The sequence below is a fragment of the Trichosurus vulpecula genome, chromosome 9 (genome assembly GCF_011100635.1).
Source record: "Trichosurus vulpecula isolate mTriVul1 chromosome 9, mTriVul1.pri, whole genome shotgun sequence".
NCBI classification, from domain to species: domain Eukaryota; kingdom Metazoa; phylum Chordata; class Mammalia; order Diprotodontia; family Phalangeridae; genus Trichosurus; species Trichosurus vulpecula.
In genome coordinates this window covers 154,522,290-154,540,743 of record NC_050581.1, presented here as the reverse complement: position 1 = coordinate 154,540,743, position 18,454 = coordinate 154,522,290, and the positions used below count along the sequence as shown (strand labels likewise).

At 38.4% G+C, this 18,454-nt stretch overlaps 1 protein-coding gene across 8 annotated transcripts in view; it reads left to right on the top strand.

Annotated features, from left to right (window-relative positions):
* SETD5 (SET domain containing 5) overlaps positions 1-18,454 on the top strand; it is a 74,504-nt gene that overhangs the window by 35,153 nt on the left and 20,897 nt on the right. For 3 of the 8 annotated variants that reach the window (XM_036739073.1, XM_036739071.1, XM_036739072.1), the window contains 14 exons: positions 880-985; positions 1,265-1,473; positions 1,817-1,875; positions 2,231-2,418; positions 3,140-3,178; positions 5,588-5,830; positions 6,512-6,660; positions 7,076-7,193; positions 8,417-8,526; positions 9,759-10,014; positions 10,410-10,493; positions 10,960-11,214; positions 12,271-12,591; positions 12,979-13,221. In XM_036739073.1, coding sequence (XP_036594968.1) covers positions 880-985; positions 1,265-1,473; positions 1,817-1,875; positions 2,231-2,418; positions 3,140-3,178; positions 5,588-5,830; positions 6,512-6,660; positions 7,076-7,193; positions 8,417-8,526; positions 9,759-10,014; positions 10,410-10,493; positions 10,960-11,214; positions 12,271-12,591; positions 12,979-13,221 — 2,380 coding nt within the window. Of the gene's footprint in view, positions 1-398; positions 592-879; positions 986-1,264; positions 1,474-1,816; positions 1,876-2,230; positions 2,419-3,139; positions 3,179-5,587; positions 5,831-6,511; positions 6,661-7,075; positions 7,194-8,416; positions 8,527-9,758; positions 10,015-10,409; positions 10,494-10,959; positions 11,215-12,270; positions 12,592-12,978; positions 13,222-18,454 lie in introns of all 8 variants that reach the window. The other 5 variants (XM_036739076.1, XM_036739070.1, XM_036739075.1 and 2 more) reach the window with 3 other exon arrangements.

Here is an 18,454-nt window from a genome sequence, read left to right as displayed (position 1 = left end):
CTGATTTGAAACCTGAGTTCTCATGAGTAAGAGGAATTGGTATGTGTTTAGGGGTAACATCTTTCAAAAGGCATTAAACAAGAAGTTCTATTAAGACTGGTACTAAAGTTCCCAAATCACTTTCTTAAAGGAGGAGAATGTTTTATCCTAGTGTCCTGGCCAAATTGGGTAATTACCCCCAGACTACCTCAAATTGCAAGTACAATATTTTGATTATTATGAAAACCTTTATAGGCTTACCATGCAGCTGTTAAGTATTTGTATACTTAATATGGTTGCACTACTGATGGTTGAGAAATTATTACTCTTACGTATTTTTGAAAGGTGTTTGGGGGTTCTTCAAGATAAGAGGTGCTATAAATATAAGATGCCATTGTTTTTACCTGTACTTTCTTCAGGGTATCCTGTCTTGGTAGTGAATGGAAGAGGGCCTGGCCCCTGGGGCAGTGCAGAAGGCACTTTCATCATCTCACTCACTGCAAATGTCATGTGAGGTTTCATGGAAGTATTAAGAGATCCAATTAAGAAGAATAGTTCTGAGTCTAAACCAGCCCAGAGTGGCTTCTCTAGGGGAAACTCCCCGCTCAGCTGGTACGTTTATGTTTGTCATTAGGGACACCTTGTATCCCAGGTGCCTGCCTTCAGACATCTGCCTGTACTGGCTTCATGTCACACACATCACACAGTTAATAACACTCCCACTATTATTTATAGGCTTGGTTATGTTAATCAGATTACTTTGTTTCACTAAGTTCTTTCTCCTATTCTAGGGGCTGGTGGTTGTGGAAAGAGGAGGGGTTAGAGTGGGAAGTGGAATATTAATTGATTGGGTAGGATTAGTTATTATGCTATCATGCCTTGCTTTTCACCTTTCTGCAGTCCTGAATCTGTGGAAGCTAGTCCAGCAGTTTGTGAGAAGAACGTGTATTCCACTCATAACTATGGGACCACTCAGAGGCATGGGTACCGAGGACTACCTTATGCTGTGAGTTTATGTTTCTACTACTGTTCGGCTTTCTTGAAATAGTTATTAATATCATGATGCAGTTGCCGCTCTTGCACTCTACTCCTGCTGGATTGATCTTAGCCCTGTATCCCCTTATTTTGTTACTGTTGACCGTAGAATTTTATTATGTCACTTTCTTGATTGCAGCAAAATTTTCAGGCATACTAGTTTATTCTTGATTTTAATATACATGATACTTTGAGAGGGAGAAGGGCCAGTGTTTGGAACACTATTGATTCAAAAAAATCTTATTTTCAGGATCATAATTACGGAGCCCCTCCTCCTCCGACCCCCCCTGCTTCTCCCCCTGTCCAGACCATCATCCCTCATGCAGAATTAAATGGCCTCCACTCACCTGATGAGGAAAATTCTGGAGACAGTGAGAGCTCTGAAGGGGAATCTATTCCTACCTGGTGTCATTGTGGACTTTCTCAGGATGGCTTTCTTCTTAAATGTGACAAGTGCAGGTCAGTTCACATTCCCCCTTAGATTCAAGCTTGCTTGCTGGAATTTGAGTTTTCTTTTTTGAGGGGAGTAAGCCAAAATGTTCTTTATGTTCATGATATAGATGGTTCCTTCAGGTTGGCTCACCTTCTTTATACTAGGTTGGAATCAGTTAAAAAAAAAACCCAAAGAATGAGAGAGTAATGTTAAAGATACTGCATTTTATATGAAAATTTTAAGTCCTACAAACATTTGGTATGTGGGAGGGACAGGCGGGTATAGTGTATGCACAGACATTGCTACCATATGCACTATAATATTCTTCACACTGTAGGAGGAACTACTTTAAGTTTTTTCCCTTTGTAGGGGAATGAGCAGGGGGAAGGTTATTAGACTTCATCGGAGGAAACAGGACAACGTATCAGGTAAGTGTGATGTGACTAAACATTTTTCCCCTTTGAGTATTTGATGATTTTGAAAATCTGCCTCTGAGAGTCATTCTTGTAAACCTTATTGATCCCAAGGTTTGAGTATTGAGAGTTAAATTCTCAATTTAGGCTACTGTCCTTACTTGGTTCATTTAAGATTTCATGTCAATGTTTTCCCCTCCCTTTATTAACTAGATATGTTCAGTGAAGATACCTAAATTTGAATACAGTGTTTATTGAATTGGACAGGAAGAGAGAATATGGGTTACATACTCATCTGAGTATCAGTGAGGTCTGAGGGGTTTGGGAATACTGCTGACAGAGTATTTGAGGATGCCTATACATTTCTTAGGTGGGGACAGCAGTGCAACTGAAAGCTGGGATGAAGAGCTATCTCCCTCCACTGTGTTGTACACAGCAACACAACACACACCAACAAGTATCACCTTAACTGTTAACCGGGTCCGAAGAACTAAACCTAAGAAAAGGAAAAAGAGTCCAGAAAAAGGTCGTACAGCACCAAAGACGAAAAAGATTAAGGTATAAAAAATATATAGTTGAAATGGCTCAGCTGATAGAGAAATCATCAGTAGTCTTTTAAACAGGTTATTCCAGAAGCATAACTAGTTAGTTTTGCCCCAGTTGCAATTTCTTTATTTACTAACCTCGTAGCTCTTCCACCAGTGCTCACTATGATCCATACCCTCACTTATCACAATAATACACTCCCCATTATTCCTCTAAGTTGAATTTTTTTTCTTCTCATATGTGAATAATAAAGATATTCTCAGTGATGTTAAAGTGCTCCTCAGCATCAAGGTCACCTTTTCATACCTGCACCCACAACATTTTCATGGGAAATGTGTCATATAGTTATAAACTTTTTCTATCAAAGCAACTTTGGTGTTATAGACAATTTGTCTTTTTAAAGGAATTGTGGTTTGTTTTTTCCACTATTTCACAGGCATAGTAAATCAAAATACTTAGTATACTTTCCTTCTAGATTTGGCTGAACATAGAACTATGTGATGCATGTTTTACCAGTGATATCCCCACCCTCATGGTTAAAGGATCATTAGAAATTGGTTTCTGACCATACTGACCTCTATCCTAGTAACTGTAGTATTTGAGAAATTTTCTTTTTCTTTATGTTGAGGTGAATGAGCTAGGAAATTTCTCACCTTAAATGTTAAGTCTCTCACATAAGTGATACAATAAGTTTTGTTCTTTTGTTTAACTTTGTTTTTTCTCTTTGCAATAGGCATTTCGAGAAGGATCCCGGAAGTCCTTGCGGATGAAGGTGAGTGGTAATCTTCCTGACAATGTCATGTAGTGGATTGTGGACTTGGTGTTTTGGGTGTTTTTAACATTGATTTTTGATTGATTGATTTTTTTTTTCGACATTGCTAGCCGTGTGTTCCTTTTCTATGTAGTGTATCTCATAGTGGCTTTTCCTTAGTCAATGTCTAAAACACTTTTCCATAGTGAAATCGACTTTCATTTCAAGAGTATCTGTTGAATTCACATTTATTTTTCTGAGTAAGGGAAAATCTATCAAACAAAATGAAATTAATCTTTTCTGTCATCATGGATTTTTGAATATCAACAGTAAATGTTTCCTGGTGTGATGATACAAAGTTCTTGGCCAGCCCACCAGCAAGGGGGATATAATCACTATTTAGAAGGATGAATTTCATCTGTAGGAAAGCTGTATTGTTGATAGGAATTATTCTTACTCTTTTTTTAAACACTTATACTACATCAAATTGGTTTTAAGAGACGCATATGATGTCCTTTTTTTTTTTAATCCAATAAAGGATCTTCAACTCTGTATCATTTTTCAAGGAGATTGAGTAACAGAAATTCTGTAGAGTAATTAAAAAGCTTATTGAGAGCAGGGTGATTGGTATAGTTTTTCCATAAAGGAAATTTGGACTGAATATAAGGAAAGTTTTCCACAAATGGAATATTTTTCTTTTTAACAATCATTTCTTAAATAAACATTAAGTGCCATCTGTGTGCAGGGCACTTTACTGGGTACAAGGAGTTCAAAGGTTAAAAAACCTGTCATCTTAGAGCTTTAAAATCTGCTAGGGGCAATAGATGCCACACAACTGGTACAAGATAGAATGGAAAGGAGAGCCCACTTATAGCTAGAGTAGTGTGAAAGTTTTCATAATTTGATGTATTAAGGCATTCTTTTAAGAATTGGCTATGGGGCAGCTAGGTGGCGCAGTGAATAGATCATTGATCCTGGAGGCAGGAGGACCTTAGTTCAAATCCAGCCTCAGACACTCGGTGCTTACTAGCTGTGTGACCTCAGGCAAGCCACTTAATCCCAATTGCCTCCAAAAAAAAAAAAAAAAAAGAATGGCTGTGTGCTGACCTGCATTTTACCTGACCTTTCTCTCCCCTCAGTTTCTATCCCTGTGTCTGTGGCTTGAGGAAATAGTCAGTTTCTAGTTGGACTTTGGCTTTGAAAAGTGGCTATGATTCCCTGATTAATCAGTTCCTTTTTAAATCTACAAATATTCATGCTTCCAACAGAATTTTGGCTGTTTATAGCTGTATGGGGAATATTTAAAGAGGAGCTTGTTTAAGATTATTTAATAATGTAGAACAATAATATAACTTTTGACAGCAAAAGGCAGCGGTAGCAATTTGACAGAAGTGCAAAACCCACGACCGGCTTGTATAGGTCTTATAAGCAGGTTAGAGGCAGCTTTGAGCTATTTGGCGTATACAAAAGTCATTTTTTAATAGATATTTTAATAAGTATTTCTTTTTTTTAAATAAATATTTCTTAACCAGACCCAATTCTTCCAGAGTCAGTGCTTCTTCTGTTTCCACTATACTGCATCTAGTTGGGTTTAGGGGAGACAGTAAGCTAACCACTGGTGTCACCGAAGCATAGGAACAGGATATACCACTGAGCCCTGCTAGTCACTAGCCATCCATCTTAGTAAACTTATCTTCAGAAGTAGGCTTTAGTTATTGTCCACTTCTAGGTCCCACTTAAAATACATTTTGAAGGACTAAATAATCAGTTTCACTCCAGTCTGGGGCATGTGTGGAGACTTAGAATTTGAAGTTGAAGGAACAAAGAAGGATTTAATACAATAATTCATGCAAGTCACTGATAAATATATGTAAGAATGGAAAGGTAGCACAGATATATTTTGCATTGTTCCCTTGTGTTAGTACTGCTGAGACTACATTGTTAAAATATTAAATTAACTTTATTACCCCAATGTCATAAGATAGAATGTGTCTGCCTAGTACTTCCCTGTTTTAATTTTTATTACCCCCACCCTTCAAAGTCTGGGTATTTAAATTATTGTTAAGCCATACTGCCTTATTTATGTTTGATAGATTCCACAGTTAACCTCTCTTTGTAAAAGCAGGTTGTCTTACAGGAAGAACACATCTCTAAAGCTTTTTTACAGTAAAAGAAGTACAGAACATCAGTTAAGAGGTTTAAAAAGTCACAGCACTAGAAAGAAGAAAACTTAATCTAGTCTGATCCTCTCATTTTACAGATTACAAGCCTCGGAGAAATATGTGACTTATCTGAGTATCCTATAGATACTCCGTTTCCCATCCAAACTGCATTGCCAACTGAAAATTTTTTTTATCCTAAAAATTCTGATTTTTTTTTTATCCTATGGACTGTCCTTTCCTGATACTATTCAATCTTTGCTCTCTACAGAATTCTCCCTCTGAGGCACATGCTTTAGATGAGAATACAACTGAAGGCTGGGAGAATCGAATACGACTGTGGACTGATCAGTATGAGGAAGCTTTCACTAATCAGTACAGTGCAGATGTACAAAATCTCCTCGAACGGCATCTAAATTCCAGTAAGGAATTTGTGGGCAAAGCTGCTGTCCTAGACACCATCAATAAGACTGAACTGGCCTGTAATAATACAGTGATTGGTTCCCAAATGCAGGTAAGGATCAGCATAGGTAGGGTCTCTTAAGAAAATGGTGAAGGGCTACAGAACTACGACACAGCAGTGGCCTTGGCAGAGACGTCAACGTGTAGTAAAATTACTTTTTTTTCTCCAGTTGTGTCATGTTCTTCCTTTTTAGTCACTGGCCTCAGAATAGCAGGCTAAACATTAATCTTCTTTAACCAGTATGTTACTGTGTCAGCTGGAAACCCAGTTAGAGGCCGTGCTTTTATAAATTAAAAGTAGATAATAAGCCTGTATTCAGAGAATGAGACACTAATTAGGCCAAAAAAGGAAAAGATAACACAAGTCTGTTTTGGGCTATTTCTGAAGATAGTAATTCTTTTTTAAAATGGGTGGTTAGGTGTGCAAGGAAATTTATTAAAAATCAACCAAATATTTATTTATTTCTCTCTTTCTCTTTTGCCTTTTGAGGTGGCAACTTCACTAGATGGAGGTATTCCCTAGAAAATAACAGGAATTATTTCAAGGTCATTGTAGTTCTTTCAAAGTTTCTCTTCATTGGGCTAAGTAATATAATGAATAGATGACATCCAAGCTATTTGATGCCTTTTCCTGTGCTGGCCCTATTCTTACTCCAAATACTAAAGTCTCTCCTAAATTATTGCTTTCTGTTCTGTTTTGATATCTAATGTCTGTACCCTGGTTTTTATTCAGCTCCAGCTGGGAAGAGTTACTCGTGTTCAAAAACACCGGAAGATCCTCAGGGCAGCAAGAGACTTGGCATTGGATACCCTTATAATAGAGTATCGAGGAAAAGTCATGTTACGGCAGCAATTTGAGGTCAATGGGCATTTCTTCAAAAAGTAAGAGCATCTTTCAATGAATTATGATGAAGGGCAAAAAAGGCCTGATTGACAAGTATTCTTAGGAGGGAATTCATCCTAGATAATTAGATACCTACTTTTGGGAGAAGGTTAACTTGTATAAGCTTAGGAAGTACAAACATCTGGAAATTCTTGAATGTATAAAGTGATGATTCCTTTCTGAAATACATATGCCCCTGCCTTATCCACCAAGAAATAATTATTAAGCATGTACTATGTGTTCATCACTGCTATGGGTTTATCTTCATTCTTTAACCAGAAGCAGACAAGCATACGATGTTTCCTAAAATTAGAGCATCACAAAGGATGTGTCCACATCTGCTTCATGTTTGGAGTCATGAGGTGGCCTTTACGTTTGTGTTAAGAATTACAAGAATTTTCATTGTGTCCCTAGACCATACCCCTTTGTGCTGTTCTACTCCAAATTCAATGGTGTAGAGATGTGTGTTGACGCCCGCACTTTTGGTAATGATGCTCGGTTCATCAGACGATCCTGTACCCCAAATGCAGAGGTAAGATTTCAGTGGGTTAGGCTGTTCTTCCTTTAATGGAAATATAAGCCATCCAGAACAAATTTCAAAAATATCCTGCTGATATTATTTATAGAGATGCTTGTAGATTGGTGTTTATGGCCTTTCTTGCGGAAGTTTCACGCTATTGTTTGTGACCTTTCTTGAAGAGGTCTCAAACGCTGATGTTTCTATCCTGGCATGAAGAAACTGAGTTTTATCCAGAGAGCAAAAAATAGAAATAGCAAGTGGAATTTTTTAAGGCGAAAAATGGTGGAACATTAGTTAGAAACTACATTAGTAAGACTTAGGTAATAATTAACTATGAAAGACATAGCCAAATGGTAGATTATGTTGATATATGGCTCCAAAGACATAGTTCAGACACAACTTTTCAGACATGTGATACTTCATTGTAAAAAAAGATGCTGTATGCTATACCTTTTCAGATAGAAACCCATAGCCAGATGACCCATTGAAACAAAGGGCACTGAATATTTGCTTATAGCAAAATAAATTTTAGTTCTGTGGTAGAAAGTAAAATCCATATATAATGGTGGTGGTTTTTAAGGATTAGAGCATTGATTTTCAGGCATGGTTTTCTGACCTCTAGCATGTCTCCATTTATTTCAATGGGTTATCATAATATTCTCAAAACATAGTTATAAAAAAGCACTGAACTCTAGGACTCGGGAGACTTGGGTTATCATGCCAGCTTGGGCCTTCCTTTACTCATTGAAGAAAGAACTTAACCTTCAGTTTCCTATATGTTAAATGGGGACAATGGTAGAACTAACCTGCCTACCTCAGGATTGTCATAGCTATCAAATGAATATGTGTATAAGTACTTTGAAACTGCAAAAGATTATTCATAACAATAACTGACATTTATATAGCTTACTAAAGTTGACAAAGTGCATTGCACACATTCTCATTTGCACCTTATAATATGGACCCTTAAAGATAAGTACCTTAAGTGTTACTATGTCTACTTTTACCAATTGGCCAACTGAGATTTGGATTGACCTATTGGCACATGCAGGTGTAACATTCAGTTGGTTTTCTTGTTTTGTTTTTAATGCTATGCACCAGTTTTGAGGAAGATCATGCAATCAAAAAATGAGTTCTTAAAAGTTTGGAAATCATTAATCTAAAGGCTGGTTTTTTTACAGTGAGTCCCAAGAATTTTTTTGATGACTTGGTGATTTTATTCTTTGTTTCTTAAGGTACGGCATATGATCGCAGATGGAATGATCCACCTGTGTATCTATGCAGCCTCTGCTATCACCAAGGATGCAGAAGTCACCATTGCCTTTGATTATGAATACAGTAACTGGTAAGGCCTCTCAAAACACCTCCTAATACAATGGTTTTCTTTTTATGGATGAAGATATTTTCATTCTGCTCCATATTCTTTGACCCGCTTTTTCATAGTTGACAGTTTCTTGCTGAAATTAATTTTGAAAAGGATTTTCTGTGCAGTTAATTGTGCTATCTAGTGGGAGTTAAGGGAAATAAGGTTGCCAGTGGCTCTCAGGAAAAAAAATGACTGTTTTACCAAGCAGAAGATGCAAAGCAGGGATCATAGGACTGAATAGGATCTTAAAATCGGAGTCTGACTCTTTCATTTTACAAATGAGGAAAATGAGGCCCAGAAAAATTAAGTGACTAATCCATGGTCACATAGGTAATGAGTAACAAATGGCAGAGCTAGGATTTGAGCTCAGGTTTTTTTACTCCAATGCTCAAGGATGTTTTTCTTTTGCCAAAGATGGCACAATTTAGGGATATTAGTAGAAGCTTACAAAAAGAGGCTTCTGGTGGTTAGTTACATGGATTGCCCTAGGTGAAAATGGAACCTGTCACCAGTAATTAGCCTTTATGACATACAAATGCTTCACTAGGTACCTTCAAAATTTTACTGATGTGACCACTGGCCCACTTGAAGCTTACGTTTTTAGTGTTATACAACTGGCCAGGTTAGAAAAACATAGTAGAATGTAAGCTTTTTGAGGGCGGGGACTGATTTTTGTCTTTTTATTATCTGGCATATAGTAGACACTAAATGGCTTGAAATTGAATAGATGACCAGGTATATTCAAACATTGGGTCTCTCTTCCCTCCTTGTAAATGTATGTTACATTTTCCCTTTCTTGATTAATTCAGGTAAAAATTTCAGCCTAATAGTAGGGGTAACAGATTGTGATAATGGATGGGGGTAGTAAGTACATAAAACCTGAAGACTTGCATAAACATATATACACACAGTCCCCAACCTCTTAATGAAATTTTTAACTATTAAGAGTTTAAAACACTGTGTGTGCGTAAGCATTTAAGTGGCAAGACTAAGAGATACTTTTAGTACTACCCTCTGACCTTGTAAAAGGAGTACAGGATTTTGAAAATACTCATTCAGCATCCCATTCCCCCCTCAATGTTGCTGTGTGCCACTGCATGTCCAGAGATTGCCAGAAGAGAGACCTATGCCAGTATTTCAAGAGAATGGACCAGTAATGTAAATTATTTTCAGGGACACTGAGGAGACCACTTGTGTTTGTTTCTTTGGAGCAGTAATTATAAAGTGGACTGTGCATGTCACAAGGGGAATCGGAATTGCCCTATACAGAGACGGAATCCAAATGCTGCTGCAGATCCTCCTCCCCCACCTCCTCTCAGCCTGCTCTCTATTGGAGCAGAGACAAGACGGCGAAAAGCACGTCGTAAGGAGCTAGAGATGGAACAGCAGAATGATGTTTTGGATGAGAGCAGTAACCAGCAGCCAGAGGAAGCTCCAGAAGGAGTAACTGTAGCCAGTGATAATGAGGTATTTTCCCTTGTTCTTGGGATGATGATTGGTTGATAACAGGTGTAGCCTCCAAAGTAAGAGGATCCTGGGTTGCCATGTGGTCTTTTTTTTTTTTTTTTTTTTTTTTTTTTAAAAACAGCTGTAGGGTAACATTGTAATGCCTAGTCCCTTGATGTCAAGTTGGGCAGTATATCATGAATATAGTTATTCTACTTACTAGCTTTCATTTGTTTTCCAAGTTCTACCCTAGGGAATGAGCTGTGTTATGTTTTGAACCATATTGCCCTCTGTCCAATACCTTTCTTATTAAAGCACAGAAAGTTACTTCTAGTGGCTGTCAGACTACCAAAACAAATTTACTGGTTCTGTCCATTGTTCAAGAATACTACTGAATATTAGCCTCTGTCTTAAAGGATGCAGACAATCCTGAAGAGAAGCTGGAAGAGGAGACAGAAGAGGCTGTGGATGAGCAGGGAATCCTGAGCCCTAACAGGCGGGTAAGTACCACTTTAGATGTCCTTTTTCATTTCTTCTGCCTTCATGCAGAACATTCTACATTTTAGTCGTAAAAGTATGGAGTCTTCTTCAGAATCAGAAATACTTTCAAGTTGAGAAATACTGTTAAGTTCTCTAGTTTACCTATCACCTTTTCATTAGATTTTGTGATTTTAAGCAAGTCATTCATCTCTTGACTTTCTCTCTGTATCTTTAATTCATAACTATATGTAAACTTCTTTGAGGATCAGGGTTTTATTCTTACTACACATTTCTATGTCCCTTATGGATCCATCTCAGTGCCTGTTGTCAAATATTTTCTCACTCTAAACTGATTCATGTGAACTTCTATCTTGACACTGTCTTCCAAGTTGATGCATTATTTCTATCTCAGCCGGTGTTCCTGCTCTGCTGTCTTTGTTTCCTGAAGTCCTTGGCTAATGTTCCATTCTCCCTTCCTTTCCCCAGTCTCGAGAAGAAAGGAAGGTTGAAGCAATCATGCATATGTTTGAAAATTTAGAGAAGAGGAAAAGGCGCCGAGAGCAGCCGCTGGAGAGGGGCCGCCTCGACGTAGAGGTGACCCCTGGCTCTGAGGTTCCTGTGCTAGAAGAGTCAAAAACAGAGAGCTCTGAACCTGAAGACAGGAATTCAGCTTTCAGTGTGGCTGTTCCAGGCATCCCAAATAGCATGGGGGTGAATACCCGGAGGTCTGCCCAAGCAGGGGTAAGAGGAGCAAAAGGACAGGTCGTTGAAGGGCTTGCCATTATAATATTGAAAATTATGTATCTTATGGAATTTGTGATGTAGAACTCCCCAACCCACCTATGATCTCAAAGAATAGTTTGTTCAATATCACTATGTGCAAGGCAGTTTGATCCCTTTGTGTCAGTACCTGAAGCTGACAGGCAGAGGGTGGGGGTGGGGGGTGCAGGTAGTCAGCTAGAATTGAATGGCTGTTGGTAATGACCAGAAACTTTCCTCACAGAAAATCTTTCCTAATAGATCTGTCAGCTTTTATATATACCAGACCTCCTAGTATCACAGTAAGGTCCACACACTTCCCCTTCCTGCCATTAACCTTAATTTCTGTGCTTTAGCAAAACAACAAAAACCCTTGATTTTTGCACCTGAATAAGAGACACACTGTCCTTCCCCAAGCCCTTTCTGCTAAGAGCCCTGCTATTAGAGGCCTAATAATAGCAATAACTCACATTTCTGTCGTGCTCTAAGGTGTGCAAAATAGTTTACATATAATTTCATTTCATCCCCATACAACTCTGGGAGAGGTATCGTACTATTATCCCCATTTGACAAGGGAGGAAACTGAGACTGGAGGGGGTTAAGTCCAAGGTCACATAGTAATAAGTGTCTGGGGCCAGCCTTGAACTCGGATTTTGCTAACTGCAAATCTCATGCTTTATCCACTGTGCTGCATAGCTGCCCAAGTTTAAGTTGATTGTAAGTCTACTCTAGAAAAGCCCACGAGCAAGAGAATTAATCAGGTTGTCTTTAACGTTTATATGATGCTGCTTCACATAGATACATCATCTCATGTCCTAATTCCCTTTCAGAAATGAAACAGTGATTGCCTCTTTGGCTGCTTTAAAGCACATATACCCACTTGAGGGTGGGGAGTGGGAGTTGTACTTGAGAGTTTTTTTAAAATTAGTGTTTCTCAGTTTCTCTATTTCACCTTTGGGTACTCAGAAGAAAAAAGTGCTTAGAGAAGAAGGAGCTTGCTGATAATAAATTTCTAAGATCTTAACGTTCCCATCATAGGATACTGGTGCCGAAAAACCTAGCATCAAGCCAACTCCATCAAGACCTTCTAGGCCTCGACCCAAAAGTCGAATTTCCCGGTACCGGACCAGTTCAGCCCAAAGACTAAAGCGTCAGAAACAGGCCAATTCACAGCAGGTGGAATTATCACAAGTTCTTCTGGATGAAGGAGGAAATGGCAACTCAGTAACACCAGCTGAAGTTGGAAATGTGGACAATATAGGAGAAAACAGGCCATTGACAGGGTCTGATCCAGCAGTAATACTGGCTGCTGGAACCCAGGTTAACCGGGCTGTTTTCAAATATCCTAAAACCAAAAAGGTAAGAAATATTATCATCAGATTGCCATGGCCAGGCCTATCTCACATAAAAATGAGAGAACCTGCAATACCTGGGAGTGGAGATCTTTGTATTTGTCAGGTTAAGCTGTTATAGTCTTAAAAGTTCTTGGGAAAGTGGTTTTGATGCACAGTGTTGAGGTTATCTTGCTACTCTTTAATATTTCACTTAGCGAAGACACTGGAAAATATAACTAACATAATTTGTAAATGCAGCTGTACCTCAGAAGTTTGGGTGAAAACTGATTTCACACTGCTCACGTGGATTCAGTTGTGGTTGCTCCTGGTCTGTTTTTTCAGATGAGAAACAAGCTGCACTGCTGATTCTGATTCTCCTGCGCCACCTGCTAATGCTCTTTCTCTGCCTTAGTATCTAGTTACAGAGTGGCTGAACGATAAAGCAGAGAAGCACGACTGCCCCGTCGAGTGCCCTCTACGGATCACCACGGACCCAACTGTGCTGGCAACAACCCTCAACATGTTGCCTGGTCTTGTCCATTCCCCGTTAATTTGCACCACCCCCAAACACTACATCCGTTTCGGCTCACCCTTCATCCCTGAGAGGCGTCGAAGGCCCCTTCTCCTCGATGGCACATTCAGCTCCTGTAAGAAGGTATGTCTAGGCTCATGTGTTTTCTCACTTAGGTTACTCGTAATCCTGACCTACCTAATTTACTGACTGCACACTCTCCAGATAGCTGTATTTTTGACATGTGGGTTTACAATGAATTAGTTATCCCTCCATAAGTACTGATGCATCAAGAAATCAGTGGGGCCAAAGTGGAATGTGTACTACATTCTAGATGCTCAAATCTGTGAGTATTTGCTGTTGTCTTTTGTGAGATCCCTTGAAATTGCTGGGTGAAAGTAAGTAATAGTTGATGACTGGGTAGGTAGGGGAGAGAGAGAGAGGACGAGGTCTTGGTTGCAATTTTCATTATATGACTTTGAGAAACTAGGTCCTCTATAGCAGTCTTTTATAAATGAAAAAGCAAGTCTTACCTTTAAAAGTAACTCAGTCATTATCATCTGGTAGAGTTAGAGGGGAAAAACGAGTTATGATTGGTGAGATTCCTGTTTTTTTTCTTGACCATTCCCTTAATGCAATTGACTATATTACTTGAATTGTTGATTCCCCAGTATCTGTGGAGTGTATTGAGAGTGCCTCTCCCCCTCTCCCCTTCCTCCCTTCCCCTCTTGCCTATTGTATTTGGATCTAGCTGCAATGATTTTTGTTTGCTTATGTGGTTCTTCATGAATTCCCCATAGGCTCTAGGTATTTTCCAGAGTTGTTTCTCAGAAGGTCCCTTGCCTGCTCAGAGTAGGGGTGACCTTTTAATGCCCTTTCCCTGTTACCAGAAATTCAGGAGAGCTTTTTCCTTGGAGGCAGAGTCTGTTCCCTGGAACTCCCTTTTCTCTTATCCTCAGATCTGGATTCAGGCTGCTTTCCTCAGTGTCTGCCATGGCTGACAGCCACATTGCCCTCCTCCACTGGAACTATAGCATCACATACATGAGGATGTTCCATATAAATTATTTGATGTGCTGAAGCCTCCAACTCCAGGCAGGTCCTTCCTGACCCCTCCACACTTACAGCTTGCCTCCTCCCTTGCAGAGCAGAAATAATTTGGGCAGTGGGAAAGAAACAATGGGGGTGGGAAAGGGGGTAGGGAAGGGTTAAGTAAGGAGGGTGGGATACAAAAGGGAGGAGGGCACAGGGATCATAGAGAGAGGAAAGGTACCCACTGCCAGCTTAGCAGCACTCACCTAGAGTGTGGGTTCCTTCCTTCTTGCATGCTTTATTGAAGTATTTGTGACACTCATCAATTTGTGTGGGAAAATTTTTGAAGTGAAATTAGTGGAACTTAGGGTATTTCTTTGAACAGCTTAGAGAGACTTTGGTAGTTGATAACCATAATAATGAGCAGCTTTAGTATTTGCACAAGTCATAGTGGCATGCTTTTTATAGAAAACCCCAGAGAGTATTTCTTTAAAATAATTTTTATTGGGTATTTACCAAACTAGAAAAGAGGAATTTGATCTCAGGAACCTCCTCATACTTAGACATCTAAGAAGACTATGCTTATAATTCTCAGATGTTATCTGAGAAGAAAAGAGTTTGCCTGACAAAGACTTCATGAATTTCCATTGTCTTTAATTTTAACAGGAATGTGACAGCAGAAGCCAGAAAATAGTCTGCCTATGTACTTGGCATTTATCTACTCCTGACTAGATTGCAAATGTTTAAGTTCTGCATTTTGAGAGTGCTGTGTGTATAGAAATTAGAGCCAGCTTTATAAGGCTTAGGAAACAGTCTTTAGTCTAAAAAAGTAGGTGAGGTACGGTTTGTGCACAAAAGAAAAATGTTTCCTTTCGTGTGTCTTTAGCTGGATATAATGCATTCCTCAGAGTATTAAATAGTTTTAAAATGTTACCATAGTAGGTAATGGAATATTCTTCCCTGCCCTATTAAGGATTGACAACTATCTGAGAAGAGTTTAGTAGAGTCCTTTGAGAGGACTGGACCAGATCTGTATCTTTGAGCCCCTTCCAGCTCTGATTCTATACTGACTAAAATATCAGTGCTCCTTTGCCTTGTGTTTATTCCTATATTCCTGACCTCAACGGAGACCTGAGGGAATGTGGCCGTGTCACATATGGTGGGCAGAGACGCTTCTTTGAGCTGTCTCATTTGAGTATATAACTGCCTCATAGCTTTGTAACTTGGCAAAAGGACACTATTCCCACTTAGACCAGAATTCTTTCTCTAGTCTTTAAATGTTTTCTTTATCCTCTATCGTCTGTCTTGCTTTACATGGAATATGTATAGCTATTTTTCTCTTGAGCATCAGAACAATCATGATTCAGTGGTTCTGTATTTTGAAAGAATTAAATCATTTTTAAAAATTTTTGTGAGAATGCATCATGATTTTAATGCAAAATAATAACTGGCATTTATGTAGTGTTTTTAGGTTAACAAAGCACTACACACACACACACACACACACACACACACACACACACACACTGTTTTTCCCAGTATTTTAAAAAGAAGAAACTGAGGCTCAGAGAGGTTCAATGATTTGTCCAAAGTCACACTGGTAGAGGCACAATTCATACTCAGGCCTTCCTGAATCCAAAGCCAGTGCTCTTTCCTCTGTATCAAGTTGCTTCTCATAAAGAATATGAAAAAACATCACCATAAACTACTGCTTTGAAATACATTTTCAGCCTAGATTTGGTCTAAATATGAAATCTACATATATCTGAGTTAAGAACAGTATGTATTTTATCAAACAATAAGAACACACTTTTAGGAAAGCAAGTGATTCATTTTAATCTTCTGGGTAGTAATTTAAATGAGATAAACCCTTTAAAAGGGGTAAAATGGGAGGAGGGATATATATTTTAGATAGCAGAGTGTTCATCACAGGGGAGCCACCTGAGCTCATTTCCTTGATTGTATGTAAAAATTATATACTTAATTGTATACTTAATATTTGGATTCTTGAGAAAACAGTGTAAGGTATACTTGCTGATGCTAACTGACCCAACATAGGTTCAAGCTGTATCTACAAATAATTTTGATGCCTAGGATGATTAAAATTATTATATTTTTACAGAATTGACCTTTATGTTAATGTCAGAGTACTAGTAAAATAAACTGGGAGTGGGGAGGGTGTATGTTTTCCTAGTTTGGCCTTCCGATTTTGGTAGAGATTCATGAAAGGGCACTAACCTATCTATAATACCCCACTATGTTCTCTGTAAGTCTCTGAGATAACATTGAAAAAAGAAGCTATGGATAGGGACAGCTATTATCGCTGATGCATTAGAACACTTACACTACTTACTTGAAGCAAAGCCCTTTGAACTAAAATTTAATAGTGTGCATTAAAGACTTAATAATTTGAACTATGTATTTGTTTTCACATAATTTCAAAGTAGCAAATATTTGAGTATCTGCTGGAGCTCAGTATTCCTTGAGGTATTTGGGCCAGGGTTGGGAGGAGTGCCAAAAATGTGTAAGATAATAATATAGGCTCCTGAAGAACAGGGCCTATCTAGTACAGAGAACAAAATAGACATACACCGAACAGTCTGTAGCACAAAAGGTTAAAGAGAGGCATCGGTGCCAGAATTTGCTATTCAAAGGAAGTTAGAGTGGTTCAGAAGAGAGAGTTAGACATTTTAAGAAAAATAATATGCATTGCAACTGGTGGAAGTTTTTAGTCCAAGTTTTTAAATCCTTAGATTTAATTGGAACTTTTTAGATATAAAGATTCTTTATAGAGTCCTAGAATTCTATGAAAAGCTCCAGCAGTCTAATGAGATTTGTCTATAATTTGCTATAGATGTTCAAACTTAGAGCTATGGAGTATTTTCATTGCCTGGGACCTCCATTCCTGAAGTCTTAGTGGTTTCATATTACATTATCATTAGAACCAATTTTAATTTTTTTAGGCTAACCCACTTGACATTTTAGAAACATCCCAAAAAAGATTGAACTCCTATCAGGATAAAGCATAGTGACCACAAATGAGTCCACACTGCTCCAAAAAAAGAGATCCTATACAGAGGATGTCTGCAGCAATGGGGATTGCTTACTCCGTTTTAGACTTAAATTTTTGATATCCTCATTTCTCCAGTAATGCGGTTGAACTGTTTAAATATCAGTCTAGCTTTGTGATTTCTGAAACCAATATTTTGAAGGTAAGAGAAGTCATATCCTGTGTTTTTCTGACAACATGGTATCCTGAAAAGTAGATATTTATCAAATGACCTTTTAGGGAGCTATTTTTATACATTTATACTCATCTTGATGTTTGAAATTTTTTTTTTGTCATTTGACATACATCAGTGACACTATATGAGGCTTTCAAGGCAAAATTAACATTTCTTGACCAGTTTCTCCTGAAACCAGCTTTGGGTCGCAAGGTGTGAAGATCCGTTAGAATTGCTTCATTTTGGTGAAGAGAATATTTACTTACCTGTAGTTCTTGTTCTCTAAAGATGTAAAATTATGATAATTCACCCTTGCTCTTCCCATTTGGGGAAGGGTTTGACTCAGAAATTGATGTTTATCAAAATCCAATCTGTCTTGTGTTAGGGCAGGAGAGCCACAGAGTGGTGAGATCCTACAACTGTGTATCTTAAGAGAACACAAATTAGAGGTAAGAAATTTCTCTCTTCCACAGGATACGTAATTTAACTATCCTAACCTTATACAGTCCGACCCAAATGTTCCATATCTTCACTATTAATTTAGTCACTGATAATCACTACAGAAAGTTGTAGATGGTTAGAGAGCTTTTCTGTTTGATTTTATCCCCTTTTTGGTTTCTACCAAAGGTTATTTCCTTTAGTGACTTGTGTTAAGCATGTATAATTTAATTGTGGCACTTGTCAGAAAGATGCCACAGGATATTACATTTGAGAGTTGAATCAGTGAGAGCACTTTGTGGTACCTGTAGTGGAACATTACTTTTCTTCAAATTCCTTCCCTCTTCAGGAGGTATTCTCAGCATGGAGCAGGCGACACCTAGAGATGCTTGGGTTTTTTTCAGTTGGTTGCATTCAGTATGAGAAGGGGCTCTCAAGGAAATTTCAGAATGCCTCACTAGTCCAGAAAAATTGAGAAGAACTTCAGTTGTCCATTGATTTTCTGGATATTCTGGACCCCATTCTAGAAGCTCATTTCCTGGTTTTTTTTTTTCCCAAGGAGTTCATTGGGCAGTGTGTTTATGCTGAAGCAAAGGACATGAATATGTGTTAGTTTACAAAACTGAGTGAGTTTGTGGATTATCATTCCTCACTAATTAACATGGTATCCTGGTTAACATACT